The 22,956-nt window shown below is 37.7% G+C and overlaps 1 protein-coding gene across 1 annotated transcript in view; it reads right to left on the reverse strand.

The window, feature by feature from the left end:
• The window catches only part of ATRNL1 (attractin like 1), a 944,263-nt gene that overhangs the window by 161,266 nt on the left and 760,041 nt on the right, over window positions 1–22,956 (reverse strand). Inside the window, exon 27 of the mRNA XM_067537030.1 lies at window positions 6,260–6,367. Coding sequence (XP_067393131.1) covers window positions 6,260–6,367 — 108 coding nt within the window. The remainder of the gene's footprint in view (window positions 1–6,259; window positions 6,368–22,956) is intronic.

The raw sequence follows: 22,956 nt of genomic DNA on the forward strand, positions 1-22,956 counted from the left end.
TTCGGAGGGTTAAGTTAAAATTTTCTTACAAATAAAAAAACATATGAAGCTAGATTCTCAACTGTGCTGAGTTTGGACTTAGTGCAGCTTAAGAATTAGGGGGAAGGTGGTTCTAAATCACCTTTCTGCTCCCCTAATCCTGGGCCAGCTGGGGTCTGATACAGATCCTGGCAACGTTTAGACCAACCTAACGGCTACTGTGCACTATGCTGTGTACACTATGTGTGGTAGTCCCACCCTGCACCTGACTCTTCAGCTCCCTCAATACACTCTCTTCATGCTGGGAAGGTAGTATAGTCAGGGGGAATTCATGGCTGCTTCTTCAACCCATAGGGTCCTATACAAGAGTTATTATATGAAGACATTCAAAAAGCCATTGATTATATTTTAGGTTGAATTGACCCAATAAACGGGATATCAAAGTTATGGAATGGCTTTAACATTGATATTGGATCAGATGGATAGTTAACGTGATTCGTCAATGGGCAACAAGGCACCAATCTATTGCATTGGCAGGATTAAAGTCTTAGAGCCAAATTCATCATTGTTTTCAATGAAGTTATATCTTCCTACACCAGCTGTGATTTTGGCCTTTGACTTGAGTTGAATAGTTGGGAGGAGTGAAGGTCATGGGAGCAATGAGATGACCTATAACAGGAAGGTTGGAAAAAGCCTGTTCTCAGATGCTTCAAACCTCAAGTCATCAAAATAAAGTGTAATGCTGATAAAGCATGCTACCAGTTTAATTTTGTACAAAATCATCAAGTATGCCTAGGTTGCACTTTTTAAATTGCTCATTAAATTATTCAAATTAAACAAGAAAATAAACCCAGTATAACTGGATTTGTTTGCAAAGCAAGTTAAAAAGTCCTAACACTTTATTGGCAGGGGAAAACAATAAATAGCCTGTTAGAATAAACTTCAATTCCCCAAAAAACACAAAGCCCAACTACTGGATCTTATTGTACTTAGTAAATCAGCCTGATTTCTTAATAACCACTTATGGCAAAATGATAGTCACTGAATGGAGGCAAGGATTCTAACTTTCCCATTGAACTAAATGGGAAACAACATTTAGATTTTTCCCTTAGACCTACGATGACTCTTTGAAATTAAAAGCCATTCAATGCTTCTAACTGCTTAATAAAAGAAATAAGGCTAGATATTCTTTTAATGCTATAATTCTTGAGCCCACCTTAACTTGACAGAAGTAATTAAATGTGTATATGGAAATATGAAGTGCCTACCAATGTTCAGTTAGTTATTAAGGGTGGGATTTACAAAGGGACTTAGGCATCACAACGCTGAGCGCAACAAGGCCTAGAAAAATCACAGGAACAATACTGTGATAAACAAAGCTGAGTTATGCATCCAGCCTCCCTCTACAATGAATGTACGGAGATAGGCACCTAAGAATGCGATCCATAAAAGCCAGCACTTTAGGAGGGAAGCCAACTAAGATAGCCAGTGGAAGATGCCAACCAGAGGAGTGTGGGCTAAGCCCCACATCTCTCATGGAAATGGGTGTCTAGGCCCAGCTCTGCTTAGCAAGCCAGGTATGGAAACTAGCCACTTGAAGTCAGACAGTTTAGGTGCCTAAGCTGCTTGTGGAGGGAATGAGTTAGGCACTTGCATCACTCTGCAACAGCAGCAGTGGCGGCAGAACCCACCTTATATCATATGTCCGAGTAGTTACAGCACTTGCCTGTGATGTGGGAGACCCAGGTTCAATTTCCCCCCTCTGTCAGAGGGGGAGAAAACATTTGAACAGGTGTCTCCCACTTCTCAGGAGAGTGCTCTAACCAATAAACTATGGGATATTCTGATGTGGGGCTCCCTTGATCTTCCCAGCTGAAGCTGTTCCACTGTGGATAAATAATGTAGGAGTGATTGGAGCATGAGATCTGGACCCAGTGCCTCCCACCTCTCAGGCAGTGCCTAATCACTGGACTACATAGTTATCCTCTCTCTCTCTGGTCTAACAACTGTTTAAGTATGTATCCAAAGTGGAACAGTCATTAGAACCGCCACCACCACCACCTGCTCCAGATAGATTTTGAATGGGACCCAATCTATTAGGGCTACCTTTGAGCATACCTGGCAGATCGGGCCCCACATGTGACTCAGGCGGACGAATGCCTATTGTCCCCTGGTTTATGAACCACTCTGGAGCTTAGGCAGGAGATAGACATCTGGATGCCTAGAGGGAGGCAGTAGTGTACATGCTCAGAGGCTGAAACTTAGGTGCCTTTGAAAACTTTGGTGCTGAGTGATTTTAGGCACCTTCAGGGTTCGGTGTGAGTTTTGTGGATTACAGTGGAGCCCAAAACTGTGAATTAGGTACCTTAACCTGAGACTTAGGCACCTAAGTACCTTTGTGGATCTGGACCTAAGTAGCTACTGGAAATTCAACAACAAGTCTACTGAGATGTGACTAAGAAGATTACCACACATATACAGTAACAATAAATAAGGAGCACTGATTTGACAAACCTATGTCCAATTTATGAAGTGAAGAAATCAGATGCATGTTTTATTATAATGAGGCTAACTCCTTACTCATTTTTACTCAGTTCTTACTCAGGCAATGATACTTCTTCCTTTGGCCCACAATGGTAGGGCAATTTAGGGACCTATTTATCATTATTATTGTATATGGTTTGTTTATAATAGTGCTCATTATGTGCTAAATGCCTCCAGACAGAAATGAAGCTCACAATCTAAGAATAGAGGTTAGGGAGAATGGGAAACATCATATACTTTTTTTCCTTTCATTTTACTTAATGTACATGTCAACTAGAATCATTGTAAACACCATGGTGAAAGTGAGTTCTCAAAAGGGACTTGTACATGGAAAGAGCAGATGCCTGGCCTGGCAAATGAACTCAGAACATAAATTGTTTAGCTTTGGGATGGAAATAAAAGAATGGATCTTGGATACACTGAGGAGCAAGAAGTAACAGGATTTGGAAATGGCCTGCATGTACGGAGTCAAAAATAACCCTCAGGTTGTGCATCTGTGTGATGGGAAGGATGGTGTTGTTAACATTAATAGTTAAGGGGAGTTGGAAGGAGATAAGTGGTTTGGTTTTGGCTATGTTAAGTTTAAGGGGATGATGAGACATCGAAGAGGAAATGCCAGAAAGACAGGGCAAGATGACAGACTGGATGAAAGGAGACATATCTGGGTGGAGAGGTAGATTTCTGAATCATCAGCACAGAGGTGGTATTTGAAGGTGCATGAATGGATGAAACAGCCTAGAGATAGGGCGTAAAGTGGACAGAGCAGTGGCCAATGATAAGGCCCTGGAAAATCCCCACAAGCTGAGGAACAGAGAAGGAGGAGGATTGTTGAGTGAATGGACATTCAGGATGATGGAAGGTATCATAAAAGTGCAGTGAAGATTTTGAGGAGGAGGAGAATGATCAACAGAGTGAAAAACAGCAGAAAAAGTTATGAGGATTGAGCATTTCCATCGAACTTTGTTTTTCAGGACTTTGTATTCAGCTATTGCAAATGCAGGTGGCTGTAAAAAGGCACAATGATTATCTAAGTCCATCCAATTCTATTTTTGCAATTTGAATCAGTTATTTATTTTAAATAATGAGACCGGGCAAACAATATCAAAGTCTCAAATTTTAAGACATATTTTTGCAAAATTCTATATAAAAATGCTTTAATCTTGCAAAATAAAACCTTAAAATGGAGCAGTTGTTTTGCATATTTTTAAATGCAATTTGCACAATAACATAGAAGCCAGTGAAATCTCACTGTATATCACACAGGAAGTACTGTGATGTGTATTACAGATACACATGCATGTTTATTGACACAGTAGTGGATCATCAATATTAATGCACAGTACTCATAAATTCACAACATCATGTAAGCTAGACGATATTAACAAGCAGTATTCTTACTGTGCAGTTTGAGTGGGAGACCTGCAGTATTGTATGTAATGGTTCCACTGACATTATATTGTGCCCAAAGGACCAACGGATCAATACAATGTCATTGGGAATGCTGGAGTTATTACAGTGTCAATAAAAGAACAGCTACTGTGTCATTGACTTTATATTTGGTCCAAAGCACCTATGAATCAGAGACAATGTCAATGGAAAGTTGGGGCAGATGTTGCAAGGAAAGCATCTCACAATTACCGACATTATAATGGGACCTCTTAGTATGTCAATGGAAGTACCATTACAACATTTTGGGGGAGGGAGGGAAGCTACTATATATCTTTTCATTTATATATATTAAATGTATATATATAAGTTAAAGGAACACAATATGCATCAATAGCATAGAAATATGAAAATAATGTTGGGAATTTAACTTAATCCAACAAAAACAGAACTATGGTTGCTGATCTATTTTTATTGTGCCATTTTGTGTTTAAGTACTGCAGTGCAGCTATCCACATACAGTACTTATCTAAATCCACTTATAACCGGATAGAAAGCTGAGAATCAAGAACAGAGTGGCTGCTGTAACTTTTATTACCTTGCTTTTGTTCAAGATAGACCTGTAATGTAATTTTAATATCTCTCTTTCTTACACAGTAGACTCCATTGGCCAATCAATAAATTGCATCATTTTCATTTAATTTTCAGCACCACATTGTTTGTTTTAGTACCAACTACGGTATACGGTAATGCTAGCAACACTTTGAATAGTCTCTATTCTGTGTGTGTGTGTGTGTGTGTGTGTGTGTGTGAATCAGATAAATTACAGTTCTCAGTGAGTACTAAAACAATTACCAGAACATGCTTAGAGTAGAAGGAAAAACTGTAAAAACATAACTAAGGAATTTCATCTCCATTAGTTACTAAATAAAAGATGTCATAGAAGAAAATATAGCAATTAACTTTTGATGTTTAGTTCTAAAGTTTTAATTAAATCAACAGCATGTAAACAATCAAAGTTAGGACTCCCGACCTTCTACCCATTCTTTCCCATCCCATAAAAGAACAGAGCTAAAATGCTCTCAAATGAAATTACAGAAACTTCAAAATGCCAATTAACTTTAAACTACAGCACAGGTACCTGGAGTCTTAAATCTCAGTAACTAGAAGCTTCCTCTGTTTCAAGATGAGGGAAAAGCATACGGCTGCTGAAGGTGAGTGCTGCAATGATTGGTCACAAAATAGCAAAGCTTCTTGGCAAGGATAGTGAATTTTTATGCATTAGATATTCAAAGTACCCAAATTATGTCAGCAAGAACAATTACTATTGCATCCTATCTAGTATCAGGAGAGAGCACCTCAATTTCATAAGTGCTCAATAGATAATTTTTTTAAATACTATGATTCTGCTTTTGACATTGTCCACTCCTCCAAGAACCTTAGAGGTCTGATAGACAGTTTTCAATCTTCCATTGAAGGAGGTTATTTAGAAAAGCAAGAGAAGCTTCGAATTTAAGAGGAACTGGCAACAATGAAAAGTATGATCTGGAAAAATTTCAGTTATCCCACCCTACTCCCAGGTTTCACCATAAAAAAGATAAAATAATAATCGTGAACTTAATATTGTAAATAAACATAAAGGAGTATAGGACTATAATCTACCAAAAAGGCAGCCTTGATTAGATATTCATTAATATCTTCATCTTGTAATTCTCTCTCTATTTTCAGGTGAAATTTCCAGAATCCATTTCATGCATTATTGCACGATTCCAATATTACATTGCCTTGCATATTGTGATTTCTCTTTCAGTGTTTTGCATTTACAATAAAAGGATGTAATAATATAGCCATTAACTACAAATGAAAACATGCACTATATATTCTATCCTTTAAACCTCACAAACAAAACAACAATATTGAAATTCAACTCATAGCATTTGGGCTTTTTTGTATTTGTTTGTTTTTGTTTTTTACAGTAATCTCTGTTAATTAAGATGGATGTGAACTGTTAACTAGAGGGTACTGTGTACTCTAAGGACTAAACATAAGATTTGTTTCCTCGTTAATACCTGTATCTTAAATTCCTTTGACTCTCATCCATCAAGAAAGGCCTGCCAGGTGAGCTGATTGTCACTCTAGCCTAGGCTAAAAGATTCTCCAGTGGCTTTTGTTACAGCTCATGTCATACTATTAAAATTATGCTCCTTGAAAATGGCATAACATATGTAGCTGAGACTTGTCAGCTCCAGGTTAATCAGACTCTCCTTGGTTTCAGAAGCAGATGCAGATTAGACTAGCAATATAAATATGCAAAATCACAATGGTCCCTTGTCAGCACCACTGTTCCTACCTCTAATGGCCCTCGTAGAAAGTCTGTTTGCTCAGCTCCCACTTCCAGTGCTACGTCGACAGAAGCAAAGGGACGGCTGGCCATCTGCTGTCGCTCCCGTATAAGTTGCTGATAGGGGAAAAAATGATGTTTTAACAAAGCATTTTAAAAAATTGTAAAAAGCATTCATCTGTGTTACTTTACATCCAATTACAATGTAACAATATAGGTAGCATGCACATACTCACGTCTATAATGTTAAAGATAGAAATTATTACATTATCACCAAGCAATATTTATTTAAGGGCTGAAACTAGAGAGTATTTGTTGTCTACAAATGGTCTTTCCCCTCAAGCCAACTGAAATGTACTCCAAAAAGCTGCCCATGTTACTGTCCACTCAAAATAACAGAGGCGTTTCACTAAGCAGGAAACAAATATGTGAAATGGTAGGAAAAGATAGTTACGTGAAGTCTAACTTCATTGATAAATCAGAGAACGAACACCTGACAAGAACAAGTCCATTCAGCCTTCAAATTCCCCATGCTTTTTTACTGAAGCCAGATGGAGTTATTAGTGTCAGTACATACAATTATATATAGTAGCTCTTCGCCAATTATTTAAATATGAAGAATACTATGTTGTTATTGGGGAGCTTCTGCCAATGTGCTGTAAAACTCAGTTATGCTTATATAATCCCTTGTGCACACACCAGTGAGCACACAAGTCTCAACCAACACCACAAAGCTAATTTATATTTCTTCCTCAACCCATAATTATAATACTCATGATGAATAAAAATGATGACCAGAACAAGATATTACAACTTTTACTTCTTTGGTTCTGTGCAACTAATAAAAGCTCTGTTAAATATTTAAAGTTGTGCAATTAAAGTTAGATACTCTTTCAAATGAAGAGTATGTGACAGTTATCTAGAAAAATACTCACAAAAATGCTTCTTTAGAAAAGGTCTAGGTTTCCTTATTCTTGGGGTTTTTCCCCTTAGTATTTCCTGGCAAAGCTTAAACTACTAGATATTGGACTCTGAATGTAAATGCTTGCAGCACTGTGACATACTGTTCATAAAACTCCCTTTGAGATAATAAAGGGTATACAAGCAAATACCTGAAGGCAGCTTATTATTTAATGCTCTTGATTTAATGCCTGTTACAATGCTGCAAAGCACATTCATAACATTTCTCATACATACTCTACTTGTATTTTAATTTTTTTCTTATAAATATAAAATACCATTGTTGATATTAAAATAAAAAAAATACAATTGTCACCTAACTGATAACCAGTATGATCCTAAGTTCTGATCCTGTCAATGTGCATTGCACCTGGTACAAAGCATTTGCAGAATTTGGCCCCTCATTTGTCATAGTCTTTGAATAATTGATAAGTCCATGGGCGAAACTACATACTGTACATTCAGACTAAACAGAAGCATATTTTGAATATCTAGCTGATTAAAAACTAAGACAAGTCATTCATTTAAAAAGGAACTCAAACAGAAAGTTCTCATGCAATAATTACTATTAATCAGTATAGTGGATTCATAGATTTTACAGCCAGAAAGGACCAGGATGATCTAGTCTGCTCTCCAGCATAACAGAGACCATAGAATTTTACCCAGAAAAAGTATTAAGTTGCTGGGTGCTAAGTTCTCCATACCTATCTCCTTTCTCTGTTTTCTCATAAAACAACAACACATGGGGCCTACAGCATTGAAGTCAATGGTGGTTTTACTATGGATGTCATTAGAACCAAGATGAGGCCCATAATATAATCTGAAAAAGTTAATTGTTTTATAAACAACGTACGAAGTATAATTGTAACATTTACCTTGATATTACCATCTGACCTCATTAAAACAAAAAAACAAAACCAAACCAGCATACTTCTCTTTTTAAATGTTTAAAGACTGATTGATTGTGGGAACTTGACAGACAAGTTCCTATATCAGTCAAATATTCCTTTTACTGCATGAGTTACCAGTGCAACCAGAACTCACATAAACAGGTTGCTTTTTCAGCAAACTTTCCTGGTATGGGAAAGAAAATTCCGAGGACAATCATATCTAACTTTACTCTATGAGTTTGCTTCCAGAATTATCATATGGATTCAATTAGTAGCTTGATAACCAAAATGATTTTTTTTTTAAATAACTTTTTATTAAGGCAAAGTTACAATAAAATGTTAACATACTATATCACACATTACTTAGGCAGGATCAGGTTAATATTCAAAGAACGATTATTTTTGAAGAACAAAATGAAACAAAGCTTCTCAGCTACAAAATAACCTTTGCTAATATCTAAGCAGCACATTCTTCCATTTCAGAGCAGGATTAGTAGTCAGGGAACTTATTATTATTATTAATTATTTCTACTATGCCATAGGTGTGGATGGCACTTTACAGACAATAGGTCCCAGCCCCAAAGAGCTTAAACTGTGCATTAGCTAGAGTAGAAGGAAGAATGCTAAAGGGCAGAGGGATATGGGAAGCAAGGGGACAGCAACAGTAAAAGATCACGGAACATGGTTTGTTATACCTACAGATTTAAAAAAAATATTAATATGTTATCACTGCAGAGTAAGTCAGTCAAAAGAGCAGCAGGGTGGTAAGAAGATGAGCCTTAACAGGACACTAAGAGACGGGAACCTTCAGGAGGGATATGAAGGAGGAGGGGGAACAAAATGCCAACCTCATCCTGGCTACATGGTTAGTACAAGCCAGTACTGATTCTTTTTATTCACCTCTGGCTGTGTGGAGTATGTTCCCTAGTCCATCATGGTCATGATACTGCTGGGGGAGAAGTTGTGTAACATTTCTGAACATGTGCATTCACCTATAAAAGAGGGTCAAAACTTTCAAAAGTGCCTCAATTTTTGAGATACCACAAGGGACCTGATTTTCAGGAAATGCTGAGCAACAATCCTCTTGACAATCAGCCTCCTTGACATGTCTCAAGGTGGTCATACAAAAACTGAAGCACCTCAATACAGTAGTCATTTTTAAAAATCCTGTCCTGAATATTTAATTTGACTACTGATATCCTTTTGCCAGTAATTCCTTGGGAAAAATAAAAGATAAGGAACCAAGTTATGCATTTATTATAACATGGCAAGTTACTGCCACACCACAAAAATTAATTTTAGTGCAAGAGTCATCCAGTGTCATTGTTCGGCTCAAAAAGCTGATCCATGAGATCATTCAAGATGTCTTATGAAATAAAGATCCGACAACCAAAATTGCTACACAAATTATTTTATGCTTATTTGAAAATATGATAACAAACCTGTGTACTCCTACTGACTCAAAGTAAGTATCAGACTTTACTAAGAAACAACATAGACTTCATCCCTCAGTCCTCAATTATTAGCTCAAATAACAAACAAATATTAAATATAATTTTCTATATTTATCTGACTATGTCAACCCAAAAAAAGAATCTCACCCACGATCAGAGTACAGGATAATATTCTTATTAAGCAACAGAAACCAATTTTGCTCTCTTTCTCTTCATCTGCTTTCTCTTAATCCATTCTGTGCTGTGTTTTTTTATCACTGATTTTGGAACCCCCAGAATACTGTGTTGGAACATGACCCCATCTGGGATTTAGCCCATTGGTTAAATGTTGTTGCCTTCAAAAAATGTGTGGGTATGAGTGAGGCAATTCAAAACACAAGCCTTCATTTATACGTCAAAATCTGCCACTTAATTAACATGATAATTTGTTAATATACATTACCCCTTCAAATGACTGTTGTTTTGAAGTTACAAAAACTATATTCTAATTGGCTGATTAGTGTATTTTTGTGTGTGATATTTTAATCCTCCTTCTAAACAGATGGCCAAATGCTAAAGTCATAAATCAATTTGTATGGAAGCAAAAGACTTGTTGACTTTGATGTCTATAATAGTTTCAGCTAAAGTCTTGTCTACACACAAAAATTGTACCATTTTGCCTATACTGGTATAGTCAAAATGGTACAACCCCCTCTGGTGGATGCTATTGTGCCAGTATATGTGTTTATACCATTATAGCTTATTCCAATATGGAAAGAAAAATAAGCCACATTGCTAGAAAGCACCTTTATAGTTGGGTAGCTTCTGAGACCTTATCCACTCAATAACCTATGAGACCTTATCCACTGAGTTCCCAAAAACTCAGCTCAATCCCAAACTCATCACTGAAGTTTCTTTATTGGCATACAGTCAAACTACTTGAGTTCATCAGGCTCAAGTGTAGGGGGTGGGTACAGGGCATATCACACATCCAAAGTTATAAAGAAAACCTATTCCTTTATGTACATTTACACATCACATTTCATTTACTATACGTTGCATCACACATGTTGGGGTGGGCTTGATTATGTTGCAGGAACTAATCCCTGTACAGCATGCTCAGTCCTTGCATGATTTACTCTTTACCTCATCTTTACCTTTCTGACTTATCTTATCTATCGTTATCTTGTCCTTTGTAGATGGGTATTCCCTCTTATCTTAGCTAGTACAGACATTCTGTCTCTTAGCGTATGGATCCATTCATTTATCTTAAATAGCACAGAGATTCTGTTTTCAGCTCACTGATCTATTTACCTCCTTAATTCTGTTTCCCAAGAAATGAGACCTCACCTTATGTCCAATTATTCATGTCAAGCCAGCCCTACACTTTAGGTTAGTATAACTATGTCAAAATTATGGGTTGTGCCAGTATTACTATTTTGGTAAATATCATGTCCTAACAAAATAGGTATATCAGTACAAAAACTGTGTAGACCAGGAAGTAAGGAATTGGCTCATAGGTTGAATTTTATCCACTGTACCTTACAAATATGGGCTTACAAGAATGTCATTAACGTTCAGTGTCTGTCAACAGTTATTCTCTATTCTAAATGTGGGGGGAAATTATGGAATCAGAGGGGAATATCTATATGGAGCTCATTCTAGGATTGGGGCCTTAGATAAAACTGTGTGGTAACTGTTGGTAAATTCTGAACTTTTAACGTCAACCACCGTATTTTGTACAAATAAACGCGTGGGGACAAAAGCAGTTAAAAAGGCGTAAGAAACCATTTTCAAACTACACAGAAGACTGCTTAAAAGGATTTGGTTAGTGCAGTCTTTAAGGCAAAGACAATGTTCAGCCTTTTATTGTAATTTATCATCAATTATTATTTTAGCTTAGTAGTTTTATCACCTCCACTCCAGGCCCTGTGTTCCATAACGCCTCCTCATTCATGAGGCCATCTTTGTAACCTGGATACCCTGTTATAAGTCATTTGAGAACTGTATTAAAAAGATCCTGAAGTACCTTTTTGAGCAAAAACTGAACATTTAAAAGGCTCAGCTGCCCATCAAATGCTGTTGAGTTGAGCAACCTAGCCTAGCTCAATGTCATCCTTACCTCATCTGGGTACTCTAGGCACTACTACAATGATAATAAATAGTTAAAATAGTTGCATCTCAGGCCTATGGATAAGAGCTTACTTACAGGCCAAATTTCTATCTTTTCAGGACTTCTCAAAAAGCATTACACAGAATTAAATGCTTGAGGCGATCATATAGAAAATTCTGACAAATGGATGTTGAGTTCCCAATAAATTTCAAAGAAAGGCTACCATATGTGTTCTTGGTACCAAAAACATTTAATACACAATCAATGCATTATAATTAGTATTAAACACTGTAAACATTATTTGGAATACTATGAGTAACTTTTAAACAAAAGTTATTAGACAGCAAATTCACTGCAGTTATTCAGGTAAATTTCTCTCTTTTGTTTCTATTACAAACATTCAAATAAAAGGTTTCAACATAACATTTTCTATACTTTAGCACACATTTCCCTCTATACTTTAGCGGAAAAACACATTCCCCTCTGATCTTCTCTCAAAGATGATTTCTCAGTCATGACAGTGTGATCATGGCATGTAGGGTGTGTCCCTGGACTCTTCAGAGTCTGAGAAATGGCAGCATCTCAGTCCTTTTAAACACTTCAGAACCCCAACAGCAAACAGTATGGGAGGCCAAAGGAGGGTCTCCACAGCTAGCAGTATTCCAGCCCATAGGTTAATAGCTGATTGGTCCTCTGAGTTGCTGGTGAAACAGAAATCTGCAGCTTGTATCCAAAGTGGTATAAGGACTGGGATCAACATATAAAATATCAATTTCCTGGATCTCCATAGGGCTCTCAAGTTTATATGGCACCATGTTCTGTCCATAAGCCCAGCTAAATCAGAAGAGAATTCACAAATCCTCACTCCACTGAGTGCTGCTGCCTCATTCTCTCTTTTTATCTGAGACAGAATCCGAGTTTAAAGCAATTAGCAAACTGTAAGTTCCACAGGCTCTGTAGTCTTTAGGAGTGACAAATGCTTTCCCCCAGTTCTCCTCCTACTGCCATAAAACACACTGCAGGACAAAAACATTATCCTAATGGAGAGCTTCCATAGTAAATAAAGTTGGAATAGCATTCACCTGTACCCAGCCCATACAAATACATTTCTCGGTCCTGCATCCATCAGGTGCTGAGTGCACAGAGCTGTATTTATAACCTTTCCCGCCCTTTGATTGGCGCAGCTTTCAGTAAACAACAAGGGGTATGACCCGCCAGATGATTTGCTCACAATGAAAACTTCCTATATAGCCTCAGAATAGCTATTAAACATGTCTGGTAACTATCATACCCTGTTCTGGAAGTTCCTGGGTCTTTCTGACTGAGTTACCCTGCCCTGCTCACTGCATGTGTGCAGAAACACACAGTATCACACTAAGAACCATGTCTGATGTCTCTTCCCCACTGCTTCTCTTCCCCTCCCCTGGAGAAACAAAGCCAAATGCTGCAGCACAAAGTATGTGGGTTACAAATGCTCTATTCAAAAAGACTTTTTCCAATTCAGTCTATGGCTACACTGATGCAAGCAAAGTCACCGCCATCAGATTGATTTCTCTGGATCGACTGAGCAGTCAGCGAAGACCCGTTCAGTCGATCCAGAAATCGACGTACTAAGACCACCTTCAAAAGTGGCGTAGCGCTGCGTCGACGGGAACGCGGTTCCCGTTGGAGCAGTACAGTGAAGATGAGCAGAGAAGTTGACGGTAGTTACACAAGTTTTTTTGTGTAGCTTGTGTAACTCCCGTCGACTGCCGCCGAATCCCGGAGGTAAGTGTAGACAGGGTCTCAGTGTTTAAAGATCCCAGTAACGTGCAGAAGGAGAGAGAGCAGAGGATCCGTGGTGGTAGGGAGAGAGATCTTTCATGGTTTAAAATCATTTTGTGCATAGAAAAAGTTCACTAACTCCTGTCAGGTACAACTTTTCATGTACCTAGATACTTTATAAAGGAAAATCCCATTTACAGAGAATATCTTGTGAATGAGATGATTGTATTAAGCATGATCACCAGGTCTGGGAAAAGAGTAGAGCAAAGTGAGAAGATTCTAACACACTCATGCTCAGGTGTGGCTCTGGAGTCACATGTAGCTCTCACCCAGTCCACATAAACTGCTCTTAAAGAAATCAACAGACAAGAAGTGTAGGAAGCCCTCCAACAATTTCCTCCAAGCAATGAGAGGGAGAAAAGTGAAGAAACAGTCTTTTACTTAGAATCATAGAAGACTTCCCTCCTAGCAGACAAGAGAGATGAGAAACCCCCCTCTCATCATCAGGAAGAGATATGACTCGATGCTGATGTCATTGCTCAGACAGAAAGCACATTAGGCATTTAAACTGCCCTAGTTCTGCTTCCAGAGGGCCCTCTACACCCCAAGGAGACAGTGAGGGATTTTCTAATTAATAAACAAAACTCTAACCTTCTTCAGTAATCCTGGACATTTACTTTAAGAAAGAAAATCAGTTGTATCATACTCCTATAGCATATTAGGAAAGTTTATAATGTCCTTTTTCAATAGTTTAAAAAAAGCAAAAATCATATTCAGAAATCAGCACACTCTCAAATACTCCCTTTAAACAATTAAAGAATCAAAGATTAATTGTTTCATTGACAAATTAACTATGGATTGCTATTTGCATAGCGCAGTTTGTCGAACTAGCAACACAGTTGATTTGAATTTTTACAATACTTTAAATCTCAGTAAATCCCAATCCCGTGACAAGATGAGTTCATTTCTTATTTGTATTATTTTGCAGAAACTACGCAGTGACTCCAATGAATGGTAATTAACTCATATTCTACTATCATAGCATTTCTTGGTATCTGTATAATTAAACTTTCTGACTAATGAAGAACAGTAAGATGTTTATATGGTGCAAAAAAAAACAGGCCACCAAGTTCTTATTACTTCAAACACTATGTAATTTCAGAACAGTTTCTAAAAACAACCATTTCTAGCACAATCAAGACGTGATTCAATAAAATACAAATTCCATTTCCCATCCCTTGGGTGGATAGATACTATGTTACTATAGCCCACATTTATTTTCCTACAGCTTGAGATTTGGTATAAAGGTTTCACAAATATCTTTGATATAGTGTCTGTTTTTCAACCTATAATAACTGGAAATGACAAGATACTTAGCAAAGTATAAAATTTATTTTTAGAGCTGGTCGAAAAATTTCTGACAGAATAGCTTTCTGTCAGAACATGCAATTTTATCAAATCTAAATGTTGAAATAACTGGTTCCTGTGAAACAAAATTTGATAGAAAAAAGGGAAAATGATTCATTTAGATTTGCTCATTTTGTTTCAATATGCTGAAATGTTTTCATAATGTTGAAACATCTCGTTTCAATACGGTAAAATGTTTTGTTTTTATTTTCTCATTTTGAGTCCTATAGTTTTGACATTTATACTAGATAAAATAATTTTATTTGCAATTTATTTTATATTATTTTGTATTATAATCTTTCTATATTGTCAAAGCAAAGCATTTTGATAGTCCCAAACTGACATTTTTCTGAATTTTCATTTTGTAGGAAATTTCAAAATTTTCACTTTTTGTTCATATTCAAAATGATTATTTTTTAATGTTGGAATTTCACATGGAACAGAAATTCCATTTTCTGGACAGTTCTTTTCTTTCCACTATTTTTCACTACAAATGTTATGGAAAACTATTTAGTCAGAAGATTTTGATAAGATACAACAAATGTTTTGGACTTGAGACAAGTGTAAATTGTCTTGGTTGCACGTTTACTGAAATTCAAGGGTCACCAGATTTTGAAATTGAAAACTCTGACACCACTCTGAATACTACCATTAGAGTTGGAAATTATGTGCAGGAAGCTTCTTACAGCTGAGAAAGGGTTTTTTAGGGTGGAGGGCTTGTCTTGGAGCTCAAGGAAGTTTTGGAAATATGTAGACTAACTGCATACACTACAACATATATCCACAGGTGCTGTATAAGTACCTATCTGACTGACAGAAACAAAACATCACATATTATAGAACTGTTTTGCATCTGGGAGAGGATACTTCTTCTAGTGGGAGTAGGAAGGTTTGGTAGATAGGACAATGGATTTGAGGAATTTTATGCTGCTGGTTGGTCTGTGTGGCTTTTGGCAGGTTAATTGGGATGGGTGTGTCTATTCTAGAATGTGCAAGAAGGTTAGAGCATATGAGTGTAGAGCTCAAATGAGAAGGAGTGTGTGTGTGAGACAGACAGAGATTGAGAAATGGCTCAGATGAGGAGAATCAGTTAGGGGGAATTCATCATGGGAGGTCAGGTATGAGGAGTTTTGACATCTGGAGCATCTGGCTATAGGAGAGCTTTACTCTGAGCAGTTAGGAGACAGGATGTCATCAGCAACTTGTTCTAGAAAGTGTCAGTGGCGGCTAGAAGGAACACTATGTTCGGGGTAGTTTTTACAAGTGGGGAATAATGCCCACATCTCCCTTCTACACCTTCTCTCATTTCTGCTCACTCATCACCGATCTTCCAATCCTCTGCAGTTACAACCTAGCCTCCTCTCCTTCCTAATTTAGGGCAGTTAAGCCCCAGCCATTTCTGTACTGGGACCTTATGTATATTATGTACTGTACTGAGACCTTATGTATACTACCACCTTCTGACTGAATTACATGCCACTGGGGTGCTACATCCTAGACTCCATTGCATGCCAGCATCCTGTATACACAGTTCTATGTGGAGTCTGTAGGGATACACAAAGCTCCAGCAGAGTCTGCTGCACCTGAATTTCATAAGGAAAAGGGTCCTGCTGTGGGCAGGAACAACAAAGCCTTTAGGAGAAAGCATGGTAGGAAAGGATTTGGCTGACCAAACAGCTGTTTATATTGCATGAGAGCATATAAAAGACACATGCAGAGTCCTGCAAAACAATATTTTTTGTAAGCCAGGAGGTCACTGAGAAAACAGCAGATACACATGAAGTGACTGAAATGGGCTGCTGCTTTTAAGGTGGAATAAATCTTTACCCTTTTGTTTTGAGGTGAACACAATGATTTTAAAAAGCCACATTAGGGTACTGGGTGGCAGGATGGTCCAGTGGTGCAGGAAGTAGCCTAGAACTGGTCCTTGCTCTACTACAAACTTCCTCTGTGACAGTGGGCAAATACTTTAAGGTATGTCTACCCTGCATTTCAAAACCCACGGCTGACCCATGCCAGCTGACTCAGGCTCACAGGGCTCAGGCTAAGGGGCTGTTTAATTGTGGTGTGAACGCTCAGGGTGGAGCCCAGGCTTTACGACCCTGCGAGGTGGGAGGGTCCAAGAGCTGGAGCTGCATCCTGAGCCTGAACGTCTACACTACAATTAACCAGCCCTTTAACCCGAGCCCTTCAAGCCCAAGTCAGCTGGCACAGGCCAGCCTCAGGTGTCTAATTGCAATGTAGTCATATCCTGAGTCTCTTTGTGTCTCAATTCCCAATCTATAAAATGCGAGTCTAGTACTACCCTATCTCACAGGGATTTTATGAGAACAAATGCATTAAATTGTAGGTGCTTTGATACTGTAGTAATAGGGGCCATATAAGTAGGCACTCTGATATTACAGTGATAAGCCTGGTATAAGAAGCTATATAGAATAGAATGGAAGGATTTAAAATCTCAGGCCTTCTTCTATTCTATGCCACTTTCTTTTTAAATTGCCTGAAGAAAAGGTATTATCTGAGGCATGTGCAAAAATCTGTCATGGGAAAAAATCAGGAAAGCTGTACTTCTAGTCCTAGTTTTACCCTGAAAGAAATGAAGGGTTATTTAAACTATACATAGTCCAGCAAACAGCAGCTAAGACATACTTAAAATACAGTGTACACATCCCCAAAAAATAACGGTATCAAAAGGTCAGCTTTATGTGTATCCCTTTTGGAAACCAAATAGCAGTTGCTTGTAATTTCCCTTGAACAAATCAAAAGGAGTAAAAAGGATGAGCACTGAAAAGGTCATTTTGTGGCTAGATCCAAGGAACAGACATTTAATGTACTTTATGTTACTACTAAAAGAACAAAATGTGAATCTACCATAACTTCAGGATTATTAATACTTTTTTAGGTTTTGGAATAAAATCCTTGCCCTCTGATATAACCTTCTATTCACACTGTGCAAAACATTAGCTATAGCAACATAAAATAAATATTTCTTAAATAAGAGAAATATTAATCTAGCTTTCAGTATGTAAAGCAGAGCAAATTAATGCTGTTGCTTTAATATCTAAGAGTTGCACAATAGAATGAAGTCAGCTTTAAACAGTGGGTGTATGAAAAGCAGCTGATTACAAAAGAAATGACACATTGAGTCCTGCTTGTTGTGCTAGTACTTTATGACTGGAGGCTCTTGTTACAATAAAGTTCTGATCAATTCTTCTGTAGATTTCTCTCCACCACCCAAGAATTAATTTGCTAAAGAAAGATATCTTTTGTGTGTGCCAAGAATCAATAATAAGCTCAAGCTTCAATTCTGTACCACATTGCACTGGCTTCTAACTTAAGAAGTTCTAAATGAGACCTAATCCAGTTATATTTTTCACTTACTCCAGTAGCGTTCATGTTGAGCATTTACATAATTTTTTTTACAATAATCAGTTTAGAGGTTCCTCAAGAGGTACTTAAGTCTTCCTTCAGGTCTAACTGATCCCAGCACTGCACTTTTCTTCTTAATCAAATGGATTTTTAAAAAATCCTCTCAACAAAATGTGATTATTTTGCAGTTCGCCAGTAAAACCATTTTCAGTTCAGAACTAAAAGTTTTAAAAATATTTATTTCACAAAATAATTCTGTGTACAAGGAAAAAAGAATAAGATCCATTAATTACACATTTTAAAAAATGTTTTCACATAATTCCACTGCCTAATATGTTTGCCCAAGGACAGTTATTTATAAATCAATGCACTAAAATATTGGTTAAAATCAGTTATTTCAGAATGTGAAAGACAGCTTCATATAGCTTAGATTACCCAAATTAATCTTTGGAACTACTTTTCCTTTATATACAAAGGCATCACAACAAGAAAAGGCTTTTGAAATCGTGTTCTAAGGAATTACAAAATGTGTTAACTTATTACTTGAAACAAAACTGCAGTAGGAACAGTATAGAACAACCATATATGAATAGAACCAGAATTCATCCTAGCCACATTCAGCATCTTATCTGAAATCAAGCACCGTGAATGTTATCTAGAAGTATTATCATGAAAGAAATCATGTTATTTATTTATCTTAGATAACTGAACTTTCTATTAAAAGGTGTCAAAGTGACAACTCCACTCTTTGAAATAAAGTTTTGTTAATTGACCATTATTATATTTTTAAAGATATTAAACACTGCCGAATATAGGTGTTAGCAAGTTTTTAAACAGAGCTTAATTAAGGCATTAGTGGTGTTTCCTATGTGAGTAGATTCAAGGGATCAAATATTTTAAAAACAAATTATAAGTACTTCAGTGGAGCCATGCTAATTTTCAAAAGGATCTCAACCAAGAAAATTAGTTTCACCATTCACAATGGACATATGGCCTTTCCAACACAGATCAAGCATACACTGGCACTGAAAGTCAATAGGAGATGGTTGCTTCATGCCCCTTTGTATTTTTGAAATTCAGCCATGTGTGGCGAGGGTGGCCTGTTCTGCCCTTTTGTAGGTCCTGCACCCTTTTCGGCTATGCCAACGATATGCCTGGAGTAGTCTCAAAACTGCTCAGTCCATGACTTACTCCCTTCCCTGGGTCACCTGTCCTTGGCCCCATTGCTCGCGGTCCGCTTCCTGGAACCGGGTGGGTGAGGGGTTCTCCCTCAGGCCTGTGTGCCTTGGATCCCTGGCTGTGTCTGGACAGGCACCCCCCTTGTCTCTGGTACCTTTTGGGGTTGGGGTAGCAACAGTGTTTGCTCCAAGCCCTGGGGCGGCGCAGGGCAGGGCAGGGCTGCTCCTCCTCCTCTTAACTCCCCTCTAGCTGCCCCCATCTTCCTGACAGGGAGGCTTTTAACTGCTGGGGCAAGCTCCTTGATTGGCCTCAGCTGGCCTAATTGCCCTGGAGTAGCCCTAGCTAGATCACCCAGGGTACAGGGATTTGTTGATCCTGGGGCTAATATACATACCCTCCACTACTCTCCTGTAGCCATCAGGTCTAGCCCTGTCACTCATGTCTGGTTGTTATTAAGGGACACAGAGCTTATGTTTCACAACCAAATTAATTTAATTTAAACATTACATAACACAGCAATGAGAGAAGGCTGTTCACTGCACCCTGTCATAGTTTGTTTTGCCCCTGCAGGCCAAAGCTCCACTTTCCAATATGAAAGATGACCTTTGGACTCTGCTGCAAAACCCCATATCCCTACATAACAATGGCAGCTGCTCACAATATTTCTAATAATTATTCCTGCAACTATGATGCTGAAGGTTATTTACACATGTTCTTGTTCACCATATTAGTTTTCACAAAGTTACTTTGATCAAATCATCTCAATCCACAAAAATGAGAGCAAGAAAAATGACCAAAGAAGCTAACACAAAATATTGATCATGTAAACACTGTAGTGTATTTAAATAAAGGGTAAGTTTGCTTTTGTCATTACGTGTAGTTCTTTATCACCACCTGTTAGTTGAGCTGATCGGTACACTGCTAAGGCCAAAATGTAGACAAAACCTTTTAAACACAGCCTCATTACTCATTATCTATGACTATTCTAAAGGGACACTGTCAACCTACTTAAGGCACAAATTAATTTTCCACAAAGAAAGTAAATCCTCCATGCACCATCCCTGAAGGATGCCTTTATATGTTTGCAAATTTTAACTCATAATTATAGTCATTTTCAATGACTTGCAAAGAGGGACTGAGGACTAGTACTTATCAGTAGTTCAGCCTCTTCCTTTCCCCCTTGTCCCAGCAGGAATGTTGCCTTTCTTCTTCCTGGACAATGAGGCCCCTCCCACACTCAATAGCTTTTCCTTTAACTCCCCTGCAAAATCCATAAAATGCTCCAACATTTCCCCCATCCCAATTATTTTTCATTTGTTACTCTATATTTTTGGTTCTGGCCAGGATCAGAAAGAGCCAGAATATCCCAAGAAATTCTGCTCAATAAGACAAACAGTCAAAAGTACCAGAAACTTTGCAGAAAACCATGTTCTCCTGAGGTTTTCAGACCCAAAAGGTTTAGCTAATCTGGAGAAAGTCTGATTTTCACCATTACCTACAATGTTCAGGTCATCTAGTGGGAAAGGTCTGGAAAGTTGTCCATGGTCAACTGCTCTTGTGTAGAGGAGTGGAAAGCTTTGAAGGAGATGTAATTCTGCGACCCAGTCAGAGCAATGAAATAAAATACTCAGAAATAAAAAAGGGTCTCATTTGTACAAACTTTACCGATTTGATATAATTGATTTAAATAGATGTGAGATGTTATACTTTTTAATGCTGGTTACTCAGGCTGTAGAGATGAGCTATTTCAGTTTCAAAGACTTCGACTCCCTTCATTGAACCTACAACCAAGGAAACAAGGCAGCTACAAAGTTACTGCTTTTGAAGAAGAAATGCTTTCAGCAGGAAATACAGGCAGTTTACAGTTTAACTGGGTTCAACTAGCCTGGAAAATAACAGGGAGTGGTAAGGACAGGGGATGTCTGAAGCTCGCAGCAGTCCGAAGAAAATAATTATTTGAAGAGGTAATCCTCTACCTACAAAGCAGCAGTTTTTTGAGGGGAGAATAGAACCTGTCAGAGTCACATGAGGTTTGACTCCTAAAGTTTCTAAGCAGAGTCAGAATTTGAGTAGTGAGCTCCCAAATTTGTAAATATTCTTTCCTAATCCAAATGATAAAGTAAAGAGTAACATGTCTAACTGCAAGAGAGAACACAGGCAACATCCACAGCTGGGAGAATCACTCCCTTACCATCTAATTTCTTATGTTCTTCATCCTGGTAGCATTGTGAATACTGTGCTGCAGTAATTAAGGATGCCATTCTGACTGGCACCATTTCTCCAGGCTGCTGTATCATTTAATATGTAAACATAAACTACAAATTATGGAAGAGTCTCTGAAAGAGTTAATCTGAGTTAGGCCACTCAGATGTTCAATATCAAAGTGACAAAGTAAATCAAAGTATTTTGGCACTTTGAACTCCAGTCAGACTGTTTCAAGAGGGAAAAGTGGGACAATTTAGAGTTCATCAATTATATCACATCAAATTAGCCTCCATCTTTGGCTTGGCTCAACAGCTTTCATCTATTCTAATTTACAACAGAAAGGACAGCCAAGTACAGGACTGTGGCAATGACACAGTCAAAGGGAAGCTTTGTAGCTTCCGTTAACAAGAATGATGGGCTTTTTCAGACAGCAGCTTCAGTTGGGTTTGAAATCTCCAGCCACAATTAGTTTCCTAAATTTGGTTTGATCTGGTAGTCCTTAATCTCATTTAAGGTATTGAAGTGATAAACATCTTTTTATCAGTTGTGCAGTCACTGTCCTTCTCCAAATAACGATCTATATATATCTAAATCACACAGGAGGATGCCACTATAGTTCAAGGCATTAAAATAGACTCCTTATTGGTGTGCCATTGTAACTATATGCCATAAAGGACATAGTAAATTTAAGTTAAAAGTAACTAAACTACCAATGAATTACTACAAGTTGTCTTTGTAAGTTAATAGACTTTCAAATTTGCCATTTGCCATGATCATTTCAATATCTTACCACAGCACTAAACTTATATCACAGTGAAAACTAGAGCTGGGAGACATTTTTCCGCTGAAATGTTTTTTTTCATTGAAAAATGCATTTTTTTTGGTGGCGGTGGGGGGGGAGAAAATATTTGTCAATTTCAGGTTGAATTCAACAAATGACTTTAATTGAAATTTTTTTGAGAGAATCAAAATGTTTCATTTTGACTTTTTAGTTTCAAATATTTTGTTTGAACTATTCCAAAACATTGCATTTCAACTTTTCACTTAAGAACAGTTTCAATTTCAAATTTGGCCAATTAAAAACAGAAAAAAAGAAAAAGGGAGAAAAAACGCTTGAAAGAGAAAAAATCATTTCAAATTGACTCAAAACATTTTGGCCTCCCCCACTTTGAAATGGGTGTAGATCAAAGCTCATTAGGGAGCTTTTAGTGTGGCGGCAGTGTTCACAGTTAGTGTATGACAGGCTAGTGTGAGGCAGATTTACCCCCCAGAATGCACACTAACTGTTCAGATAGACAAGCCCTAAGGATATGCAAATAAAAATGATCACTTCATTAGAACAGCAAATTGACTCTCATATATAAGAAATGAAGGCAGCAAGAAGTA

The sequence above is a fragment of the Emydura macquarii genome, unplaced genomic scaffold (genome assembly GCF_026122565.2).
Source record: "Emydura macquarii macquarii isolate MOO-44397 ecotype Brisbane River unplaced genomic scaffold, CSIRO-AGI_Emac_v2 contig_3692, whole genome shotgun sequence".
Taxonomy (NCBI): domain Eukaryota; kingdom Metazoa; phylum Chordata; order Testudines; family Chelidae; genus Emydura; species Emydura macquarii.